The following is a 21,363-nucleotide window of genomic DNA, read 5'->3' as shown; positions in this document are numbered from 1 at the left end:
AGGTTCTGATGGAACGTTACTTTTCGCGGGCAAGAAGCCATAGCTTACATTAGATTTAGGTTAAGAACCAATGTTCCTACTTTACCAGGAACCATAAGATACTATAAGGTACCAAGAAAATAAATCTTTCCAAATCAGCGGCAAAGATATGATTAATATTAGTATATTCTAAACAGCATTCTGTGAATATGGGAAAGGAGACCCAAGAAAGAAGCCACACACAGTATGTACTCGATTCACTTTTAATGGGTTTGAGTCATGTGCAAATGCTGATGCTTCTACAGACCTATGCCTGTTTGAATAAGAGTCTCAAAACACAACATAAATCTGAACTGAGCTTTTTCCTGCAAGTGATAATATTCTGATCAAATATAATAAAATTATTGCTTCCCCACAGGTGTAGCGTTTCTTTATATTCACAAGGAATGGTATCTTAATGCCTGGCCACAGGTTTTTTTGAGAGCTGGATTAAATGGATTTATGCATCACAGTACATAATCAGTTCTTTCCACAGAGCACAAACTTGTCTCCTTTCTGGCATCTCTTTATTCCTAGCAGAGATGCAATATTAAGGAAGGGTTTCTACCAAGAACTGGGTGTTGAGCAGTTCTTCCCCTTGTAAATGGGATCTGTGCTGCCCTCCATGATTATTAGAAGCAGAAGACAAACATCTGAGGCATGAAATCTGCTTGGAGTGCATCTATTTATTAGCAGCAGCAAAGGTGCTCAAGGGAACTAGTGGTTCACCTAGATATGGATTTCACAGGTTGGAAAAAAAAAAAGGTGACACACCACCAGAGATTTTAGGGATTGAAAAGAGTAGCTCAAGATGAGATTGCAACATTACTGTGAAACATTTAACTTTATTGGAAAGTTTAAAGTGTACTTATCTGTGCCCTGCAGCTAGGTATAAACAACCATGTATCTCTTTGTAGTAACATGGAGCAGGGATAGGCTTTTCCAATCTGATTTAATCCCTGAGCAGTTACTTGAAAATTAACTTTTTAAAAAGCCTGATAAAAAACTACTGTATCAAAACTCTATCAGAATGTTACAGTGATAAATATCTTTGTACAGAAACATAGAAGCTACTTACATTTATCTAGAAGATATTTTACCCCTTACTCCTGCTCAGAAAAAATACATTTCCTGAAACAGTTCAGGAACTTTGAGGTGCACAAAAATGATTAAAAGCTAAATTTTACATGCCCTAGAGAACGTTGTGCTTAGTTGATTAGTTGTGTCCGATTCTTTGTGACCCCATGGATTGTAGCCTGCCAGGCTCCTCTGTCCATGGGGATTCTCTAGGCCAGAATACTGGAGTGGGTTGCCATGCCCTCCTCCAGGAGATTTTCTCAACACAGGGGTCAAACCCAGGTGTCCCACATGGCAGGAAGATTCTTGACTGTCTCACTCACCATAATTTGCAACATTATGAGAAATATAATACATCACCCCACTCCCAATATTTTTTACCAGTGTGATGAATGTTTCAATAAAAATACAGCAATTTCTTTTACCAAGTCAGGCTACATATCCTAGGACTCTTAAATAAGTAAGAAAAATAGTTAAGTTTTTTTACGAAAAACTTTTCAGAAAGTCAGCACTGGTAAGAACAAGAAAAATCTAAGAATTTAGTAAGACAGGGTATTTAGGATCTGTTGAATCTTCTTTGGCCTTAATGTAACTATTTTTAACAGGAAGTATTTACATGTGCCCAGATAGCTGGGAACACTGGCTAAAAGTCTGACTGCCCCGACCCACAGCTGGTGCTGAGCAAACTTGACATACACAGGAGGCCTGGGAGGGGGTGTTCCTATCCACCAGGGTCTCACTGAACCAAAATGAAGACGCCATCCATTATCTCTGAAGAGTCTCTCAGGCCAATTAGGCCTCTGCTTAAAAGCTGTATGATTCACTGTATGTAATGACCAGAGTACTGTATATTGTGTTAAGACCAATTAAGCATAATAAAAGGGATAATTTTGGCATTTTCCAGGCCAAAGCATTCTTTTGGGAAAGTCTCAGGTTTGATTCCTGGGTCGGGAAGATCCCCTAGAGGAGGAAATGGCAGCCCACTCCAGTATTCTTGCCTGGGAATTCCTATGGACAGAGGAGCCTGGAGGGCCACAGTCCATGGAGTTGCAAAGAGTCAGACACGACTTAGCTATTAAACAACAACGATTTTCAAATTAAATAGTTAAGAAGGACTTTTGGTGTCTTTTCCCTTCTCAAAATATGAGAACAGGAAGTCTGTGGAGACCCTTTAATCCCCTCAGACAAATGTGGAAAATGTGATAGAGGTGCCAGCAGCAAAGCCAGGATGTCCCCTGGTCCCTAAGAAGGAGAAAAGATCACAGGAAATGAGATAAAAGAACATAAACACTAGATGAGGGGATGAGATGAGCCAAAGGTTGCCTGGCTTCACCTCCGCTTACCCCCAGAGGCCTGGCCAGAAGGGAAATGTCTTAAGTGCAGCTCGGTCACGCCTTAGCTCATGGGTTTATGGCCCAGAGACAGACAGAGAGAGAAGGCTATGCTAGAGGCCATCACACTACAACCTGAAATCAACCCTGAATGTTAATTGGAAGGACTTGAGGCTGAAGCTCCAATACTGTGGCCAGCTGATGTGAAGAACTGACTTATTGGAAAAGACCCTGATGCTGGGAAAGACTGAAGGCGGGAGGAAACGGGGACAACAGAGGATAAGATGGTTGGATGGCATTACTGACTCGATGGACCTGAGTTTGAGCAAGCTCTGGGAGACGGTAAAGAACAGGGAAGCCTGCCGTGCTGCAGTCCACGGGGTCACAAAGAACTGGAACTGAACTGAACTGAAGGACAACACACAAGATCAGCTTTCCCACTTCAGAAGATACAAACACCTTCACTCAGGAACTTCCCTGAAAGCAGGGTGGGGACAGGTGCTGAGCACTTCTTTGCTGTGAAAGCTCCCTGCCCTGGGGAGTGAGGTTAGGTGCTCAGCACCTCCCTGTTGAAACAGAAGTTAATCTCCTCTGTTACAAAACTTCATGCAGATAGATGTTCAGACAGATCCAAGGTCAACAGCTCTGTGACCTCTCGTGGTCCCCCTTCTAGACCATCCCCCTCAGTCTCGAGGACTTGGGGGTTTTGCTGTACCCAATCCATGGCACGTACATAAGCAGTAACACCAACCAAGCACCTCGGCACCCAGTCCACTGTGGCTTATCACGGGCACGCACAGCTCTGGGTACTTTCTTTTCAGGCTCACTGCTCTGAGCCTCATGACTCTGACCCTGCAAGTATCATCACTCCCACTTGGCAGATCAGGAAACTGAGGTTCAGAAGTAAAGGAAGTCACCCAAAGTTGCCCACCAAGAACCCAAAGCATCATTTTGAAGTCTCCCAGGCCCCTACATGTCTGTGTGGTTCAGTCTGAGGAGTTTAGACAAAGAGGCTCTCAAGCTCCTGGAGGCCAGGCAAGACCCACCCATAACCACTGTGGCCTCGGTAGGTGCCAATGTTTGCAGCGAGGCTGGCTGCGGCCCGGCTCCTGGCACCAGGGCGGCTCAGTTCCTGGCAGTCCTCAGCTTCTTCCTGAAGAAGTCGGGAGCGGCCTCATACAGCCACTCGGCATCCACAACGCACAGGTCACGCATGTAGCACTTGTTGGTGAAGAGCAGCTCCGTGTACACGACGCAGGCCGGCTTGCAGTGGAAGAGCACGGATGAGGGATGGATGGCCACTGGCTGGTGGGTGTCTGTGGTGGCGTAGGATCCATCTGGCTGCAGCTCAGCAGTGCTCATGAAGAGGCTGTGCGCCAGGCATCGGCGGATGCTCTCTGTGTCCCCCCGGGAGGACAGGATTGGCATGGACATCTGGTTCAGGGAGAAGCGAGACATGGAAAAGACCCCAGACGTGAGCACTGTGCAGCCACCTATGGTACATGGAGCCACACTGCCTACAGTGCAGCCTGGTGCAAGGCCCGCAGAGGAGGCTGACGTCCGGGGTGGACGCTGACCTCCGGGACAGCTGCCTCAGATGCCTGAGGTGAGTGCACTTCTACTGTCAGTAAAAGATGAGAAAACTCACAAAGCCAAGGGATGGTCTAGCAGGAAAGCCATTCAAGTACAAGAGGGGTGGAGAAATGTATGCGACACAGAACAGAACAGGCTACTGTGAAAAGAGCTGTGTGCTCAGTCGCTCGGTCGTGCCCAACTCTTTGTGACCCTACAGACTGTAGCCCACCAGGCTCCTCTGTCCATGGGATTCTCCAGGCAAGAATACTGGAGTGGGTTGCCATTCCCTTCTCCAGGGGATCTTCCCTAACCAGGGATTGACTCCGCGTCTCCTGTTTTGGCAGGTAGATTCTTTAGCACTGAGCCACCTGGGAAGCCTGGAAAGAAGTTACTTCAGTGCTAACAATAGGCTGCTGGCATTGGACATGGGCCTGGGAAAGGGTGACAACTGTCTCCTAGGGTCATGTGGATGGTCTGCACTGTGGGCTGTCTCAGAAGAGGCCTTACACACAGAGACGTCTGGTCAGCACAGAGTTGTTCACGGCAGCAAAACGAGGACACTCGGTACTCAACACAGGAGACTGTGAACACAAACTACCCCACCTCTGAGGTAAAACATGGTGCATCAAACAGTCATTAAATATAGAAACATCATGTCCTCTAAGAGGGAATATAAGCTGACAGGAGACTTTTTGGTGGATGGCTTGGCAATGTCTATCAAAATCTAAATTCCCCATCCAGAAGTTCATCCTTTGTGCACCAGAGCACAGATGTTTGTGCAGGAGGATGATCACTCTAGCAAAAGCTATATGACCACCACTAGGGACTTGGTCAAATAACTGTAGTGAAGACAGGAGCAAAATGCTACCAAGTCAATAAAAAGAACGATAGACATATACAGGCACTGAGAGCCCACATACAAAGTGAAATTCAAGAAGTATTCCAAGTGGAAAAAAACAAGCTGCAAAACAAAACATACATCAAACTTGTTTAAAAAAGAAAATTTATATATCCACATGTATGTGTAATATGTGGACAAATAAACAAAAACATATATACATAGAGAAAAATTCTAGAAGGATCTACACTGGACTATTGCTTATCTTTGGAGGGGCAAGATTAGAGAAACTTTTATACTTTCTGCACAATATAACACTATTTTCTTATTTTAATTTTATTATTGGAGTATAATTGCTTTATAATGTTGTGTAGGTTTCTGCTGTATACATATGACTATTTTCTGCACTCTATCAACTTGTAACAAGTATGCACTGCTTTTGTAAACTGAAAAAAAAATGACAGGTATTTCCACTAAAAAAAAAAACTTAGGAAGAATTCTAATAACATTGGAAAACACTGTTAAAGTTTATAAAAGCTGGATGTAAATCATATATACAATGTATTAATAACTATCCATGTAAAAATATATTTAAAAGCAGAGCCATGAGGAAATGGATCAAACTGGTGAGAGGTGGAGTTGTGGGTGATTTTTACTTTCTTATTTAAAAATTTTCCTACAATGAGAGGTTTTTCTGTGATCACTAGTAATAAGCAATTTGAGAATTTTCACCTAGAAAAAGGTGACAGCTTAGCCCCCCAAAGACAAGCAGGAAGAAAAATACCTTTATGCAGATGTCCCTCAGCTGTGCTCTGACTTCAGCTACTAGCATCATATTCTTGCTGTTGACAAAGTTCTCTTTGCACCATTCCTGAACAGGGAGAAAAAAAGAGATGTCACAGTTTTCTCATTTCTACAGAGATAAAAATAAAGCACAACATTTATTTTAATTTTTTTTTAATTAAAAAAAATTTAGTCGTAATATGCAGCATTCGGGGTCTTAGTTCTCTGACCACAAATTAACCGCTGGACCACCAGGGAAGTCCCAGCATAATTTCTAGAACATATTTTGAATTCAGAGGGAAAACTGCAGTTGCCAAAAGTAAATATAAGAAAATATCTTTATATCAAAAAGTGTGAACCGTATTGAAAACCATAATGGAAAAAGAATGATGACCTTCAGAATATATTAAAAAATAAACACAACACCTATAAATCAGTCAGAAAATGACTAATAATCCAGTAGAGCCACAAAGGATATGGACAGACAACTCACAGAAGATTAACTACAAATGACAATAAACTTAAACAAAGGTTCTTGATCTCTTGAGGAATCAAGTCAGTTCAGTTTCAAATAAATGATATACTAATTGATGCTTTCAAACTGTAAGCAGAAGTTTGAAGTCTTCAAGAGAAGACTCTTGACAGTCCCTAGGACTGCAAGAAGACCAAACCAGTCAATCCTATAGGAAATCAACCCTGAATATTCACTGGAAGGACTGATGCTGGAGCTGAAACTCCAATACTTAGGCCAACTGATGCGAAGAGCCGACTCATTGGAAAAGACCCTGACGCTGGGAAAGATTGAAGGCAGGAGGAGAAGGGGGCAATAGAGGATGAGATGGTTGGATGGTATCACCAACTCAATGGACATGAGTTTGAGCAAACTCTGGGAGATCGTGAAGGACAGGGAAGCCTATAACACTGCAGTCCATGGGATCGCAGAGTTGGACATGACTTAGCAGTTGAACAACTACTTCACATCCAGCAACTTGGAAAAAATGAAAATCATTTCAGCAAAGTTGGAGAGGCGGGTGGAAATGGGAATTCTTCTGCACGACTCTGGGGAGGGTAAAGAGGTGTTGACACTCTGGGGAAGCTGGATGCAGCTGCTCCTAGACCAGCAGGTCCATTCCTGGGTGTCGGCTCCCGAGAAACCCTCCCCCTGTGCACAGGAGACCTGGACGGGATATGCACTACGGGGCCAGAGGCAGAAATAAGCGGCAAAAGGGTAGTGTGAAGAAGCATGTGTAGCATACGATGCCCGTGGACAGGAAGTAAAAGCACGATGTTGCCCAGGGAGGTCCAGACCCACTTCAGGACAGTGGTTACAGGAGGCAGGGAGGACTACACGAGCAGCAGCTTGGGGCTCTTGCTGTGTCCACAGCATTTATTGCCTTAAAAATAAACTGACATGGCCTTCCCTGATGGTCCAGTGGCTAAGTCTCTGCACTTGCACTGCAGGAGGCATGGGTTCCATTCCTGGTAGGGAAGTTCCACTTGCCATGCAGAGTGGCCAACAAGAAAAAATTAATAAATTGAGGCAAATGGAGCAAAATGTTTACAACTACTAAACCCAGGGGGTGGCTTTTTTTTTTTAAGAACTGACTGCATTAAAAGACAACGTTAAAGCATGCATCAGTTCAGTTCAGTCACTCAGTCATGTCCGACTCTTTGAGACCCCATGAACCACAGCACGCCAGGCCTCCCTGTCCATCACCAATTCCCAGAGTTCACTCAGACTCATGTCCATCGAGTTGGTGATGCTATCCAGCCATCTCATCCTCTGTCGTCCCCTTCTCCTCCTGCCCCCAACCCCTCCCAGCATCACAGTCTTCCAATGAGTCAACTCTTCACATGAGGTGGCCAAAGTATTGGAAATAAAGCATGCATGCTATGGCACAATTATTGATTCTTTTGGGAAGGGCAGCCACTCGGCAGACTAAGGACTGAACCCAGGCCATGGTAAGTGAAGGCCTGGAATCCTAACCACTAGGCCAAAAGGGAACTCCCCCAAATACTTTATTTATTTATTTTTAAAATTTTATTGATAAATGAAGGAAGGTATTGCTGTTTTCCATCTTGGTCCCGGGAATGGAAATGTCACACAAGCAAAAGCTACCATCTTGTAGCCAAGAAATTGGGTCACCAGGTATTAATACTTCACCTGCCGACGTTAAGTATGAGGGAAACACAAGCAGAGAGAAAGGCTGAAATCACGTCTTCCCTAGTAGCACCTTTGGGTGCAAACGTCTCTGGAATGACATCCAGCATTCTGTGTGGCTCTTCAGAGGTACAGCCAAAAACGGAAGGTGCCCTGAAACACAGGACCAAAGGGAGGCCCTGTTTGAGAAGAGGAAGAAGACAAGGCCCACCTTGTTCCCGCCGGTGTTCTTGAAGGTCCGGTAGACACTGAGCAGGGTGAGGTGATCACCCTCGCTGGAAACAAACTTCTTCCGCACGCTCTGCACTTCATCCCGCCGGGATGGAGGGTTGTAGAGAACGCTGTCCACAGACAGCAGGGCGACAATGGTCAGTATTTCCTCTGTGCAGTGGAATTTGGGGGACAGGAGGATGGTCTGCAAACCACAATGAACACTGTGTGAGTTCAGTTTTTTTCTGGCTTCTGAATTTCCATATATTGCTTCTGCAGCTTCCCTTGTAAGGCGTGAAGGAGCAAGTGTTTTTAAACCACGACAATATAAGTTATGCTCTTTTATATTTATTTGTATATTATTTTACTTTCTGTAGAACAGATAGCTGCCTTTCTTCTATGATCCCATATAGGTAGGGCTCATGACTTCACTGGTGGAGAAAATGGCAACCCACTCTAGTGTCCTTGCCTGGAAAATTCCATGGACAGAGAAGCCTGTGGGCTACAGTCCAGGGGGTCGCAGAGAGTTGGTCATCACTGAGTATGCACACACACATGACTTAATATGAGCTTGAATTACACAGAACATAAGTCGAGTTTCGATACAAAGCAGGCGTTGATAATTGTTTGAGAGAAAAGGTGAAGATGAATCTAGAAGTACTGGGCTGAGGAGTCCCCTGTGGGATGGCTGGCCTGTAAGGTAGAGAAGGGACTGAGAAGAGGGTGTCACTTACTTTGGCAAATTTGGGTTCTAGTGGGAAAGCCGCCATCTTTCTTCCCATTGGAGTTAGGGTGAGCTGGCCACCCCTGTGTTCAAGGGCACCGAGCAGCTCCAGCTGGGCGATGGCCGCCTGGATGTGATCTAGAGAGAGAGACATGAAAAGGAGTTGAACACTCGAAACAGGATGGAGCTGCAGCTGCTTCATCACATCAGCGCATTTCTGACAAGCCTAAGTCAAACCACAGTAAAGACCGCAACCACACTGTCCCCATGAGGTACTTTTCAAAGCTATTCATGATATCACTGTCTTCAGCTCATCTCTTTTCATTTTTTTAAATTTTCCAAAAATAATGTGACTTATTTATCTTTGGCTGTGTTGGGTCTTCGTTGCTGCATGGGGCTTTCCTCTAGCTGCAGCGAGCAGGCTTTTCTCCACCGTGTGGGCTTCTCATTGCGGTGGGTTCTCTTGTTGTGGAGCACAGGATCAATAGTTGTGCATGGGCTTAATTGCCCTGTGGCATGTGGGATCTTCCTGGACCAGGGGTCCAACCTGTGTCTCCTGCATTGGCAGGCAGATTCTTTTCCACTGAGCCACCAGGGAAACCCTCAATTCTCTTTTTAAATAGTGGCCTGCAATTTGGCGATATGTATGTAAATCTGAAGCCCAGCAAACTTATACTTCTGAATTTCACACTCGGATATACCTGAACCTCGTACAGGGACCTGTGTCTCCAGATGGACATACACAACAATGGAAACACCAGGGGCCTCGGGAGCCCCTGGAGAGAAGGACACTATTTACTATTTACTCTTTAAATCCTTTTTAATTTGAACTATGTAAATGTATTACCTATTAAGCATAAAGATGCATAACTAAGGATGCAATAAATATACACGTGCAGAGAAAAACCGATCTATAAAATATATTAAGTGAAAAAAGCAAGGTGCCAATGTCTACCAGGGAAAGGATAAATGCATCTTGGCTTATTCACAGAATGGAATAGTATTTAAGTGATGAAAATAAATCAAACATAAACCTTACAAAACATGACAGACGAAAAGGAAGGTCACCAGAAAATTGAGACATAAACATGCCAACCGAAACCATGCTTGTGCATGGAATAGATATTCAAGAAAAGCAAGGGAATCACAGATCAAACCTGGGTGATGGCTGACCTTGAGGGAGGAGAGGGAAGGAGGTGAGGGGTGGGGGGCTGGGAACGGGCAGTTCCAGGGCTTGGTGGCCCCAGTAATGGGCATACAGGTGTGGCTTCACTACTTCTACCTGACATGCATGTTCCTCCTTTTATTTGGTGGTGGTGGTGGGGGGTGTTGTGTGGCATGCAGGATCTTAGTTTCCTGATCAGGGATTAAACCTGTGACCCCGGCATTGGGAGCTCAGAGTCTTAACCACTGAACCACCAGGCAAGTCCCTGTTCCTCCTTTTTATGTTAAGAATTTAGTAATTGATAGGAAAAAAAGGTATAAAACGGACTGATTGGGTGTTGCTATTCATGTGTTGAAAAGGAGACTGTATGTACTTACCCACATAGATTTTCTCTAGGAGACATTAGGAAATGGCCACAGTGGTGGCTGTGGGGGAGGGAAACTAAGAACTTGAAGATTGTGGAGGTCCATGTCTACTTACCCACTGCTTACTTTTTTTTTAACCAATTGCACTTCTTCACTTTAAAAAAAAAGAAAACGGTATATGTTGAAGGGATGCTGAGCGCTAAGCTACCATGACAAAGAGTCCCAACTATTTTTTCTTCCTCCATGGAAAGATTCCCAGTGAAGGGCAGAGACCCATCAAATTCCAGTTGAAAGCAAAGAAACACAATCTGTTCAGTCCCTTTGCAAAAGTCCAAGTTCACTGGGGCTGTAGTAACCTATGGACCCCCCTCAACTACCTTCCCTGGTTTCTGTGACCACAGAACCCACCCGAGATGGTGCCGACACGAAGCCCCTGATTCTGCACCAACGTGGTGTGAATAGCACCGGGTCTCTTCCATAATTCTGAGACTCTTCTCTGGGAGTTAAGATTGTTATTCCCCCCAATTATACTAAACAACAGGACATCAGGGGCTTTCCTGGTGGCTCAGTGGTTAAGAACCCACCTGCCAATGTAGGAGACATGGGTTCGATCCCTGCTCCAGGAGGATCCCACAAGCCACACAGCAACTAAGTCCATGTGCCACAACTACTGAGCCTGTGCTCAATGGCTGAGGAGCTGCAACTACTGAGCCCTCACGCCCTGCAGACTGTGCTCTGCTACGAAAAGCCACTGCAATGAGAAAATCAATCACTGCAACTAGGAAGTAGCCCCTCCTCGCTGCAACTAGAGAAAAGCCTGCCCAGCAACAAAGATCCAGCACAGCCAAAAATAAATAAATACATAATAATGAAAAAAGGAGAGTGCCAGAAGGCCTGCTGTGTGGAGCCCACTGGCGGTCCCTTTCTGTGTGCCCACCTCCCGAAGATTCCACTCACCTGGAGACGGTTTGGACATGAAGTCAAAGCTGAGCACGTTTGGGACTTTCATGGCGAGGAGCTGCAGCATCACGCTCGCCAGGTTACACCTGCAAGATGGAGACACAGGTGGTTCACAAGGATGCTTGACCCCCTGGCCTGCAAGGCAGAGCACCCCACTAAGGAGCGTCAGTTGGAGGAGACACAGGCTGCAGGGATGGGACCTCGGGACGGATGGCAGGTGGGTAGGCCCACTGGCTACCTTTGGATCTCTGGCACTGTCATCTTCTCAAACTTCTCAAACTCATCCTCCGTGTAAAGCCGGTAACAGATGCCGCTGTCCTCTCTGCCGGCCCGGCCCGTGCGCTGCCAGGCCTGGGTCTTTGATACCCTCTGCACAGCCAACACCTCCAGGCCACTGTCTGGTGGGAGAATGGCCAAGTCAGAGCTCTGCTCATCATGTGAACAAACTCCTTCTACAATGTAGACAATGAGGAGCATTCCTTGGGATACCCAGGATTCTCTCTGCAACACATGAGTCCAGAAAAACTCAAGGCTACATTGAAAAGTGGGCTTCCCTCGTGGCTCAGTGGTAAAGAATCCGCCTGCTAATGCAGGAGATGTGGGTTCAATCCTTGGGTCAGAATATCCCCTGGAGGAGGAAATGGCAACCCACTCCAGCATTCTTCCCTGGAGAATTCCACGGGCAGAGGAGCCTGGCAGGCTACAGTCCATGGTATTACAAAGAGCTGGCCACCACTTAGTGACTAAACAACAATGCGTCAGAAAGCACGTAACCAGACTGGTTTGTGGTGAAAAGAGGCCTCACTATGAACATTGTGTGAAATCTGTTTCTACAGCTACAGAAGGACCTTGAGCTTGGGGCAGTGGCCAAGGGGAGTAGATTTCAGGGGCCTTGGCTTAGGTCACAGTTGAAAACAACCCCTGGGGCAGCCTAGGACTCAGGGGTCCTCCAAGAGGTGGCATTTTCAGTGCCAAAACCCAGCCAGTTTCCAGAAAACCAGGATGGCTGGTTGTCCATTGATCATGACCCCAAGATGAAATGCCTGCAGCCCCTTGTGTGCCACGTCCTCGCTCCTGCTCTATTATAAAAGAGAAGCAGTGTAATGTCACCACACTGAGGAGTGAACGAGACTGATTTTCTTGATAAAGGTGTACGCTGTGCCAGACAGTGTGGAGAACCAAGCCCTTTCACAAACATGGTCCCCAAGAAACACACGTGAAAGTCAGCATCCTTGAATGCTTAGCAGTTCATTTGAAGCGAACATCTGGGAGCTATCATGTCAGCTGTCTCAAATCCTCCATGGAATAAAACAAGGTAGAAAACAGACCTGAATAAAAATGACTTGAAGTAAGCTGCGCACTGCACACAGTCGGGAAACAGCTAGTGCCCTGGCCCAGCTGGGGGTGGGGTCCTGCTTTCTTTCTGGGAGACTGGGGATTGAACCAGCTGTGCTCAGATATCATTTCCCAGGAAGCCTCTGATGTGGTATCAGGCTGTCCCTGGCCTGATAGCCACCCTTCTCGCCCACCTTCTGATGGAGTTTCAGTCCCCCTGCCCAGGTCCTTGACCCTCTGTCCCCAGGTTTGCCACAGATGGGCTCTTCTTCCCTGCCTCACATGTCTTTCTGGCCCTGCCTGCTAGACGGGGTGCCTGGTATTCACAGACGTGAAATGCTCAGGTGGGGAAACTGCGGGACCACGGGCCACTCACTACACAGAGAAGAGACATCAGGGGCTACAAGTTCTCACCAGGGTTATACTTCTTTGCTTTAACCATGCCCGTGTCAACTACATATTTTATTCCTGTAATGGTTATGGAGGTTTCAGCGATGTTGGTTGAAATGATCACTTTGCGATAACCCTAAAAGGAGGAAGAAAACCAAAAAGCCACATGACACATGTATGATGCAGAAGTTTGAAAACATATTGCTCATCGCTAACTGTCACAATTCACTCATGATCCAGAAGAGATGACTCCGCTATCTGGACAGTTATTAATACTGATGGTTGGGTCAGTATTGGGTTGGGGGGCTGGGTGTGTTTCAGTCTTAAAGGCTTATGTTGAGATGATGAGGGGTGGTGGGATGGGCATTAGAGTCAGGAGGAAGTAGATGTGGCCTGGGATCCTGGCCCTGCCTGGTACCTATTGTGCTCCATGGGCATCTACCACTTCATCCCTTGGGGCCTCAGGGTTTCTGAACTGGAATGGTGACCTGCCTTGTGGTTCTTAAGAGGATGAGGGACAGTGTGTGTCTGGTGTTGGCACAGTACCTGGCACAGCGGGTGTACCCAGGAAACGTATGTTGGACACCTGCTTGTTTACTGTAGACCCTGGGAGAGTCACTCAGGGAGCTTCCGGCTTCTGCTTGCGTCTCTCCCTCATGCCCAACTATCTCCTTGTTCCTACCATGGGAGAGCCATGTCTACAGCCCTGCATTACATGCTTGTGTCTTTCCAGTTCATGAGAGAGATACCTGGGCACCCTGTCCACACATCTTATCTGAAGCCTGCTGACAGGGGCACAGGCCCCACTGGTGCATCCGTCTGGGTACCCAGGGATGGAGCTGGGCAGAAGACAGGGTGCACTCACCTTTGGGGCCCCCTGGAAGACGCGCAGTTGCTGGGCGTAGGGCAGGGAGGCGTAGAGCGGAAGGACCAGCATGGAGGGGCAGGTGTCTGGAAGGTGCTTGGCGATGTCCCGGCAGGTCTTACTCATGGCTTCGATCTCCTCCTGCCCGGTTAGGAACACCAGGATGTCATGCGAGGAGGGGGCTTCCTATAGAGAAGGCAGAGTGGGGTTACTGGGCCTTGACAGATGCGCAGGTGGCACAAAACAGAACAATGATCGTTAATGAAGTTTCCCAGTTATTCTTAACTTTGGAGCCATAACTGAACCTAGATATTGATGTTGCCCCTGGGGGAAAAAAAAACTTCCTCAAATGCACAGCTGCATCTTATTCAAGTTAGCCAGCTATGTTTAAAAATGAATTAAGGGGGAAAAGAAAGAGACATAATAAAAAATTAAGGGGATTTTGAAGGGAAATCACCAGATTGCTTTCGCAACAAGAACAATGCCATGAAAAAGCACAACCACACAAGAATAAAATCTGCCTGGAGATGTCTTCCTTTCATAATCATCTTGAAAGATGAAGCGGACAAAGGAGACAACTTAGAGAAACCCTGATCCATGAAAATGGCCAGAGGCTGGAAAAGGAGCCCTTATTGAATGAGGCCATCAAAAGCACTTTCACAAACCCCCAAAGCACCCAGAACTTGGGCAAGGGCTTTGTATCTCAGGTTTCACTGGGTCCTTCACCTTTAGAAGGGAAGAACATCTAAGTGTTAAGTACGTATACCCATTTGACCCAATCTTCTTTGAAGTCTGTTTAGATACATTCATTTGTAGAGTGCTTGTTTGGCAAAATAACTGAAAAATGTTCAATAACTATCTGTATTTGTGAAGGTGTGCAAGTTGCTCAGTCATGTCCAACTACCTATATTTGTATGTATGTATACATATAATAAAGGCAGATATGGCTCAGACAATAAAGAATCTGCCTGCAATGTGGGAGACCCAGGGTTTGATTTCTGGTTCAGGAAGATCCCTTGGAGAAGGAAATGGCAACCCACTCCAGTATTCTTGCCTGGAGAATTCCATGGACGGAGGAGCCTGGCAGGCTACAGTCCATGGGGTCACAAAGAATCAGACATGACTAAATGACTATCAGCACATTTTTTTCTTTCTGTATATATAATATGGCTATGTTTGCATACATGTATCTATGTATTTATGTGTGTGCATATACTTTTTTAGCTCAGTGTTAAGAGGACGAATGTTCAGAGGTACACACACATAGACAGGATAAAACCTAAAACAATTAAAGCTTCATCACTAGGAGGACTCATCAAAGCTATTACATAAATTGACGGCACCACAGGTATCATTCATAAAATATCCTTATCTCAAGTTTGCTTCTGGCAGCTAAACAAGGCTGACTGGGACTTCCCTGGTGGTCCTGTAGTTAAGAATACACCTTTCAATGTAGGGGACATGAGTTTGATCCCTGGTTGGGGAACTAAGTTTCCATGTGCTATGGGGCAACTAAACCTGCAAGTGGCAACCATCAGCCTGTGTGCCACAGCTAGAAAGTCTGTGCACTGCAACCACAGATGCTGTGTGCCACAACTAAAACCTGAAGTAGCCAATTAAATAAAAAAATAAATATTTTCAAAAAGCTGCCTTCTAGATATTTTCAGAAAGTTAATGGGAAGGCAAAAACAGTCAATTACATACAAGTTAAACCAAAAAATGAGCTGATACACTTAAAATTTTAAATAAATGTTTACTAAAATGAAAAAACTGTTGAAACGTTTCTCTGATACATTTTTTTAAAAAGAAAACTCTAAATTGCACCCCATTATTGGCTAATACACCAACTTTTTATTTTTCAATGAGACAGAATATCACACAGAGTAAAAGGAGGCAGTGTTTCCTAAGACTCCTTTCTACTCAGTTCTACACGTGGTGTCCTGGTTGCAACACAAAATGTGCTTCTTACTGGGGGTGCTGATCACATTATGCGAACAGGCCACTGCTCAAATACATGGAGGTTTTCCAGCTCAGCTGAAGAAACATGCTGGTCAGGGTTTAATCTTTTTTTTTTTTAGAGGAAAAGAGAGATATTGTTAAAAAAAAAAAAGTATAAGAACAGGGACATGGCCAACGAATTCCTTATTCACTTAAAGAACACAGCTTACAAAGCAGTTTGGTCTGGCAGCTTTTCTTCTCAAGGCTGACTGTTCAAGGTCAAACAGGCCTTTCCAGGAACCCACTCCCTGCTGCCTACCTGGTGGATCTGGAATACAGAGACCAGGGCGGCATGCAGGTAATCGTGCTGGGGCTGCTTGGTGTAGAAAATCTGGATCGGGTGCTGCCGGCCCTCCAGGTAGAGAACGGGGGCTCCGTTGAAATATTGGGAGAACAGGTCCACGTCCATCGTGGCTGACATCACAATCACCTGGCGGCGAGAAGGGCGCAGAGGATGGGAGGAAGGCTAGGGTCAGCCTTTCTGTGCCCTGCCAAGCCCTGAAGGCTGCTTGGGAGGCCGCACTGCCCTCCCCCTGACCCCCCAGCACCTTTGCCCTGAGTCCCGCAGCAAAACGGCTGCACCCACTTTGAGAGGCAGCTTCCCCAGCTCCTTTCGCCTCTTCTGTGCAGCTTTCACCACCCCGAAGAGCACATCTGTGTGGATAGTCCGCTCATGGGCTTCATCCAAAATGATGCAGCTGTATTTCCGGAGCAGGGAGTCCGAAAGGGCCTCGCGCAAAAGCATGCCATCGGTCAGGAACTTGATCTTGGTGTCGTCTGAGGTGACATCGTCAAAGCGCACCGTGTAGCCAACCTGCGCAGAGATACCACTCATTCATCCAGCCAACATGTCTGCTGCACCCAGTGTACCCAGCACGGCGCTAGGTGCTGGTGCTAGTGTAGTGAACATGACCCACTCCAACCCTACCCTGCTCCCAGGAAAATGGACACGCGCCCTCAACTGCAATGATGAGAAACTCTGCAAAGAATGTAACACTAGTGCCCTCCCCTCAGCCACGTCAAGCGAAGCAAGTGAAAAGATGCCCAAGATATTTTTAAGTCAAATGCGTGAACACAAATAAATCTGACTTATACACACTTCTAGAACTCATTCTCAATAACCACCTATATGCTAGGAAAATGCTTACAAGTTTGTAGAAAGATATACAGACAAGAGACCCAGCAAGTGTTACTGAAGCCTTAAAAGTGCTCAAGGAAAACAACTAATTTATCCTACTTTGGATAAATTTCAACAGACTTTGAAAGCAAAGCGAATAAGACTGACAGACCCTCTGATCTCTAAGGAACTAATAAAGAACTCTGAGTCTGAAACAACTGTGGCAAGAAAGAAATGTGGGGGAAAAAAAGAAAGAAGCTTGAGATGTATAAGTAGTCTTATTTAGAAAAATAGAAAAGTCAGGGAGGTGGCGGGGGAGGGGGGAAGTGAGGTGTGGGGGACCAAGAACTGTTAGTGAAAAAGAAGTTAGGTACCAGCTTCCCAAGTTCTGTTCTCTTTTCATCAGAGACTCTGGTAGCCAGAGAGATGGCAGCCACTCGGCGAGGCTGGGTCACAGCAATGATGGCCTGGCGGCCAATCCCCCCTTCATACAGGTACTGAGGGATCTGTGTTGTCTTCCCTGAGCCTGTTTCCCCTAGGAAAGAAAACAAGTCTCATTTAAACCTGAACAGAAACAAACTTCACTAAAAAAAAACCCCAAAAAACCAAAAGATCAAAGTCAGAAGGAAAAGACATAAGAAAAATACTCGAGGGACTTCCCTAGCACTCCCAATGCAGGGGGCTTGGGTTCAATCCCTGGTCAGGGAACTAGATCCTGCATGCCACAACTCCAGATCCCTATGCTGCAACTAAGACCCGGCTCAGCAAAATAAAATAAATAAATATTAAAGAAAAGAAAGAAAGAAAATAAGTTGATAAAGTCATGGGAAAATGTGCACCCATGAATACTGCTAGTGGAGTGTTAACTGGAATTACTTCTCAGAAGGTAAAACTATAGTAGGAAAATCTTTAAAATGTTTATACCCTTGACCCACAATTCCACTTGCAGGAACTGACTCTAAGGATATAATGATGTGCATAAAGAATCAGCTTCAAAAGTGTTTTATTCACCTTTGCTCATGACAGTTAAATTTGGAAACAATGTAAATGGTTAGCAATAGTAACTGGTACAATAAAGACATACAGCATACAGTGAAATACAGCTGTTATATAAAAAGTCCTACTTTTCGAAGGGATAAAGGAGATGTAAACGTACTGACATGAAGAGACATCTGTTCCAACACTGCAGTCATGGCTGACTCCTCACTCAGCCTGCCGCCTCCTTTCAAACCCTCTGCCTTTGCCCACTCGATTATGAAGTATCTGCTCCCACACTGCCTGCGTGACAAACTTCACAAGATGAATTAGACCTCAGACTTTCTCCCCAAGGGCTGCACCCGCCTCCTCTGTGTTCCTTAGTGCCTCGTTCATCTCTCCTCCATCACTGATCACTCTACACTGTGTGAGAGCGTTTCTACACTGTGAGGCAAACATTTCTGTTTGCCTCCAGCATCAGAAGTCCCGGGAGGACAGAAGCCTGTCTCTTTCATGTACCTGAGCACTATGTACAGTAAGCACCCAACCTTATTACTACCCTCCAGTGTTTCCTTCCCAGCACCCAACCAGAATAAAGAACTGTAAGCCTGGGCATCCCTCCCTCCATGACTACCACTACCCACTCCCCACTCCCCCACCCCCCGCTACCAACTTCACTGAGTCCTACAGGCCCATCGTCCTTCCATTTTCTCCCCTATGGCTCATTTTTCCTGCTGCTGTTAAGTCACTTCAGTCGTGTCTGACTCTGTGTGACCCCATAGACGGCAGCCTACCAGGCTCCCCCGTCCCTGGGATTCTCCAGGCAAGAACACTGGAGTGGGTTGCCATTTCCTTCTCCAATGTGTGAAAAGTGAAAGTGAAGTCGCTCAGTCGTGTCCAACTCTTAGTGACCCCATGGACTGCAGCCCAGCAGGCTCCTCCGTCCATGAGATTTTCCAGACAAGAGTACTGGAATGGGGTGCCATTGCCTTCTCCGCATCTTTCCTGACCTGGACACAAATCATGGACGAAAAACTTGATTATCTTGCACTTTTCCTACTGAGTTCATCAGGCAAAACCCAAACTTTGATCAAGGTCTCCCTGCCCATCTCTTCTGCTCCTACACCAAGAAACTGAGCACTGGGGACTTCCCTGGTGGTCTGGTGGTTAAGAATCCACCTTCCAAGGCAGGGAATGCAAGTTTCATCCCTGGTGGAAGTAGGATCCTACATGCTTAAAGTAACTAAGCCCAAGCGCTGCAACTACTAAGCCGGAGCTCTGGAGTCCGTGCTCTGCAACCAGAGAAGTCAGAGCACCACAACCAAAAACCTCATGCAGCTAAAAATTAAAAAAAATAAATAAAGAAAGAAACTGAGTATCACTATAGTAAAATAACCCAACTGGGCTGACAACGAACTTAATTTGCCATGGGGCCAAATGCACCTGGGTCCCAGCACCATGGCTGATCCTTGTTCTTGTTTTTGCAGCCCGTTTCCTCTGTCCCCATCCTCCCCCAAGGACCCTGTAAGTCCCATTCTCAGCAGAGCTCCCACACCTACCTCATAGAAAAAGTGAAATCCTCAAAGACAGTCTCCCTCCATCTCCTCCTACAAGCTCTTCTGCAGTCACCCCATTCTTACCACCTTCCTCCAGCCCCCTAACCTCTTGCATGGCGTTCCTTCTATACCAGGCCAGCGCTAGATCTAACTCTTATTGCCAAGGGCCCCCTTTCCCCATGCCCTCCATCTCTGCTGTTAGTGCCCACTTTCCATCTTCAGCCTCCCTCTCTACTGAGTTCTTCCCTTGAACTACGAAGACCTGCAAGTTCCGCTAGGTCTCCCTGCTTCTCCTCCAAACAGAAGTCTGTTCCCACTGCCTTCATGACTTCCTCACTTCCAGCCCAATGACAAATCAGCTCCCATACTGCAGCTCTGCCAAAACAGCACTCACCTCCATCCCCAATCAATAACTCCCACTAAATCCAGTGGGCATTTTTGGGTCCCTACTTACCGGACTTCATTTTTGCATTTGTTCACTCCCTTCTTCTTACAATTCTGTTCCTTAGACTATCAGCTCTCCTGGATCCCCTTCCCCCTTTGGAGGCTCATCTTCTCCATTCTTCAAAGACTCCTCCTACTTAAAAAGTTGGGGATCAAAGCCCCTTGCAATTGGTTCCCGGCCCTCAACTCTGCCTCAATTAGTGCACCAGAAACTACTTCTTCCCCCAGACTGTACTGTCTGGTCTCCACTTCGTCTTTTATACTGCAGGCTCTCTCCTCTGTCCAACGCCTTTCTAGGTCCATCCCCTCGCAGTCCCCTCCGGACCGGCTCAGATCCACTTTTCTAAACTCCCCCAAGTCTCCGGTGCATCCCTCTACCCTTCCAGCCCATAAGGCGAGTTTCTGCCTAACGCGTGGTCACTCGCCCGGACTGTGAGCACCTCCAGAAAGGGGGACTGTCCGACTTTCTTCCGAGGCCCCTCTCCTGGCCCCGAACAGAAATAAGCGGTAAGGTCTGTTGCAGAAACGGATGAAAGACGGTGAGAAGCACTAAGAAAAGCTGTTTTCTCAAGAGAACGAACGGGGAGCGAAGAAGGACCCGCGGGCACGGTCACTCACCGATAAGGACGGCGCTGTCCAGGTTTCGGAGCTGGGCCAACAGCTGGCCTCGCGCCTGGAAGATGGGCAGATTCCGGCGCTGCTGCTCCACGGCTTCGGGGTAGGGGCTGGCCGAGGGCTGGGCCAGGGGCGGCTGCTGCCTCCGGCCTCCACCTCCTCCGCCGCCGCCCGCGGCCAGCAGCATCACCGCACGCCGCCCGGGAGGGCAGGACCCGGCGCGGCTCGGAGGCCCGGCGCTCGGCCGGAATTTCTTGGTCGGCGGGAAGCCCGCCTCCTCGGGCATGTCGGGAGGGCACCGAGACGGGAGGCGCCGCGACGCGAGGCGCAAGGGCGGGCAGCTCCCGCGGCTCTCGGGAGCAGACAACTAGTGCGCACCGCCCCTTCCCGCCACGTGCTAACGGCTCCCAGCGACGCGGCTCATCTCACGGCCACCGGCAGCCTTTAACGGGACTCCAACTCCCAGCATGCACTTGAGAGCGTGGCGAGGCTTTCACTTCCTGAGGGCGGGGAGAGCAGGGTTTGAGGTACAACCGGAAAAAGATCCGGAGCAACAACAGTGAAAGACGGTCTGTACGGTTCCGCGAAACCTTAACTGCATAGCAACCGCGGGCATCTTGTCCGTTTTATTGTCCTGCTAACACCTCAGATATGCAGATGACACTACCCTTATGGCAGAAAGTGAAGAGGAACTCAAAAGCCTCTTGATGAAAGTGAAAGAGGAGAGTGAAAAGGTTGGCTTGAAGCTCAACATTCAGAAAACAAAGATCATGGCATCTGGTCCCATCACTTCATGGGAAATAGATGGAAAAACAGTGGAAACAGTGTCAGACTTTGTTTTTTTGGGCTCCAAAATCACTG

At 46.9% G+C, this 21,363-nt stretch overlaps 1 protein-coding gene across 2 annotated transcripts; it reads right to left on the bottom strand.

The window, feature by feature from the left end:
• Nucleotides 1–228: 228 nt before the first annotated feature.
• On the bottom strand, nucleotides 229–20,966 carry DHX33 (DEAH-box helicase 33). Of its 2 annotated transcripts, XM_055404264.2 has the most exons (12): nucleotides 20,506–20,966; nucleotides 17,287–17,447; nucleotides 16,382–16,609; nucleotides 16,055–16,225; nucleotides 13,798–13,983; nucleotides 12,957–13,068; nucleotides 11,446–11,605; nucleotides 11,205–11,293; nucleotides 8,728–8,855; nucleotides 7,995–8,198; nucleotides 5,624–5,710; nucleotides 229–3,860 (listed from the first exon to the last, which is right to left on the bottom strand). In XM_055404264.2, exons 1-12 carry the CDS (start codon nucleotides 20,786–20,788, stop codon nucleotides 3,552–3,554), a joined length of 2,118 nt encoding a protein of 705 aa, XP_055260239.2. In that variant the 5' UTR covers nucleotides 20,789–20,966; the 3' UTR covers nucleotides 229–3,551. The 2 variants fall into 2 exon arrangements, with proteins under 2 accessions (XP_055260239.2, XP_055260248.2); XM_055404273.2 differs by lacking the exon at nucleotides 17,287–17,447 and having other exon boundaries at nucleotides 20,506–20,633.
• Nucleotides 20,967–21,363: the final 397 nt, after the last annotated feature.

This window comes from Moschus berezovskii, chromosome 20 (genome assembly GCF_049115385.1).
Source record: "Moschus berezovskii isolate FMDL1 chromosome 20, NW_MosBer_1.0, whole genome shotgun sequence".
Taxonomy (NCBI): domain Eukaryota; kingdom Metazoa; phylum Chordata; class Mammalia; order Artiodactyla; family Moschidae; genus Moschus; species Moschus berezovskii.
This window is presented reverse-complemented; position numbering and strand designations above follow the sequence as displayed.

Coding starts and splice junctions, on each gene's coding strand:
- DHX33 (XM_055404264.2), bottom strand. CDS start 20,788: ATGCCCGAGGAGGCGGGCTTCCCGCCGACCAAGAAATTCCGGCCGAGC. Junction 16,226..16,381: donor TGGGGAAGCTGCCTCTCAAA/GTGGGTGCAGCC, acceptor TCTCGCCGCCAG/GTGATTGTGATGTCAGCCAC. Junction 13,069..13,797: donor TCTTCCAGGGGGCCCCAAAG/GTGAGTGCACCC, acceptor TCCTCCTTTTAG/GGTTATCGCAAAGTGATCAT.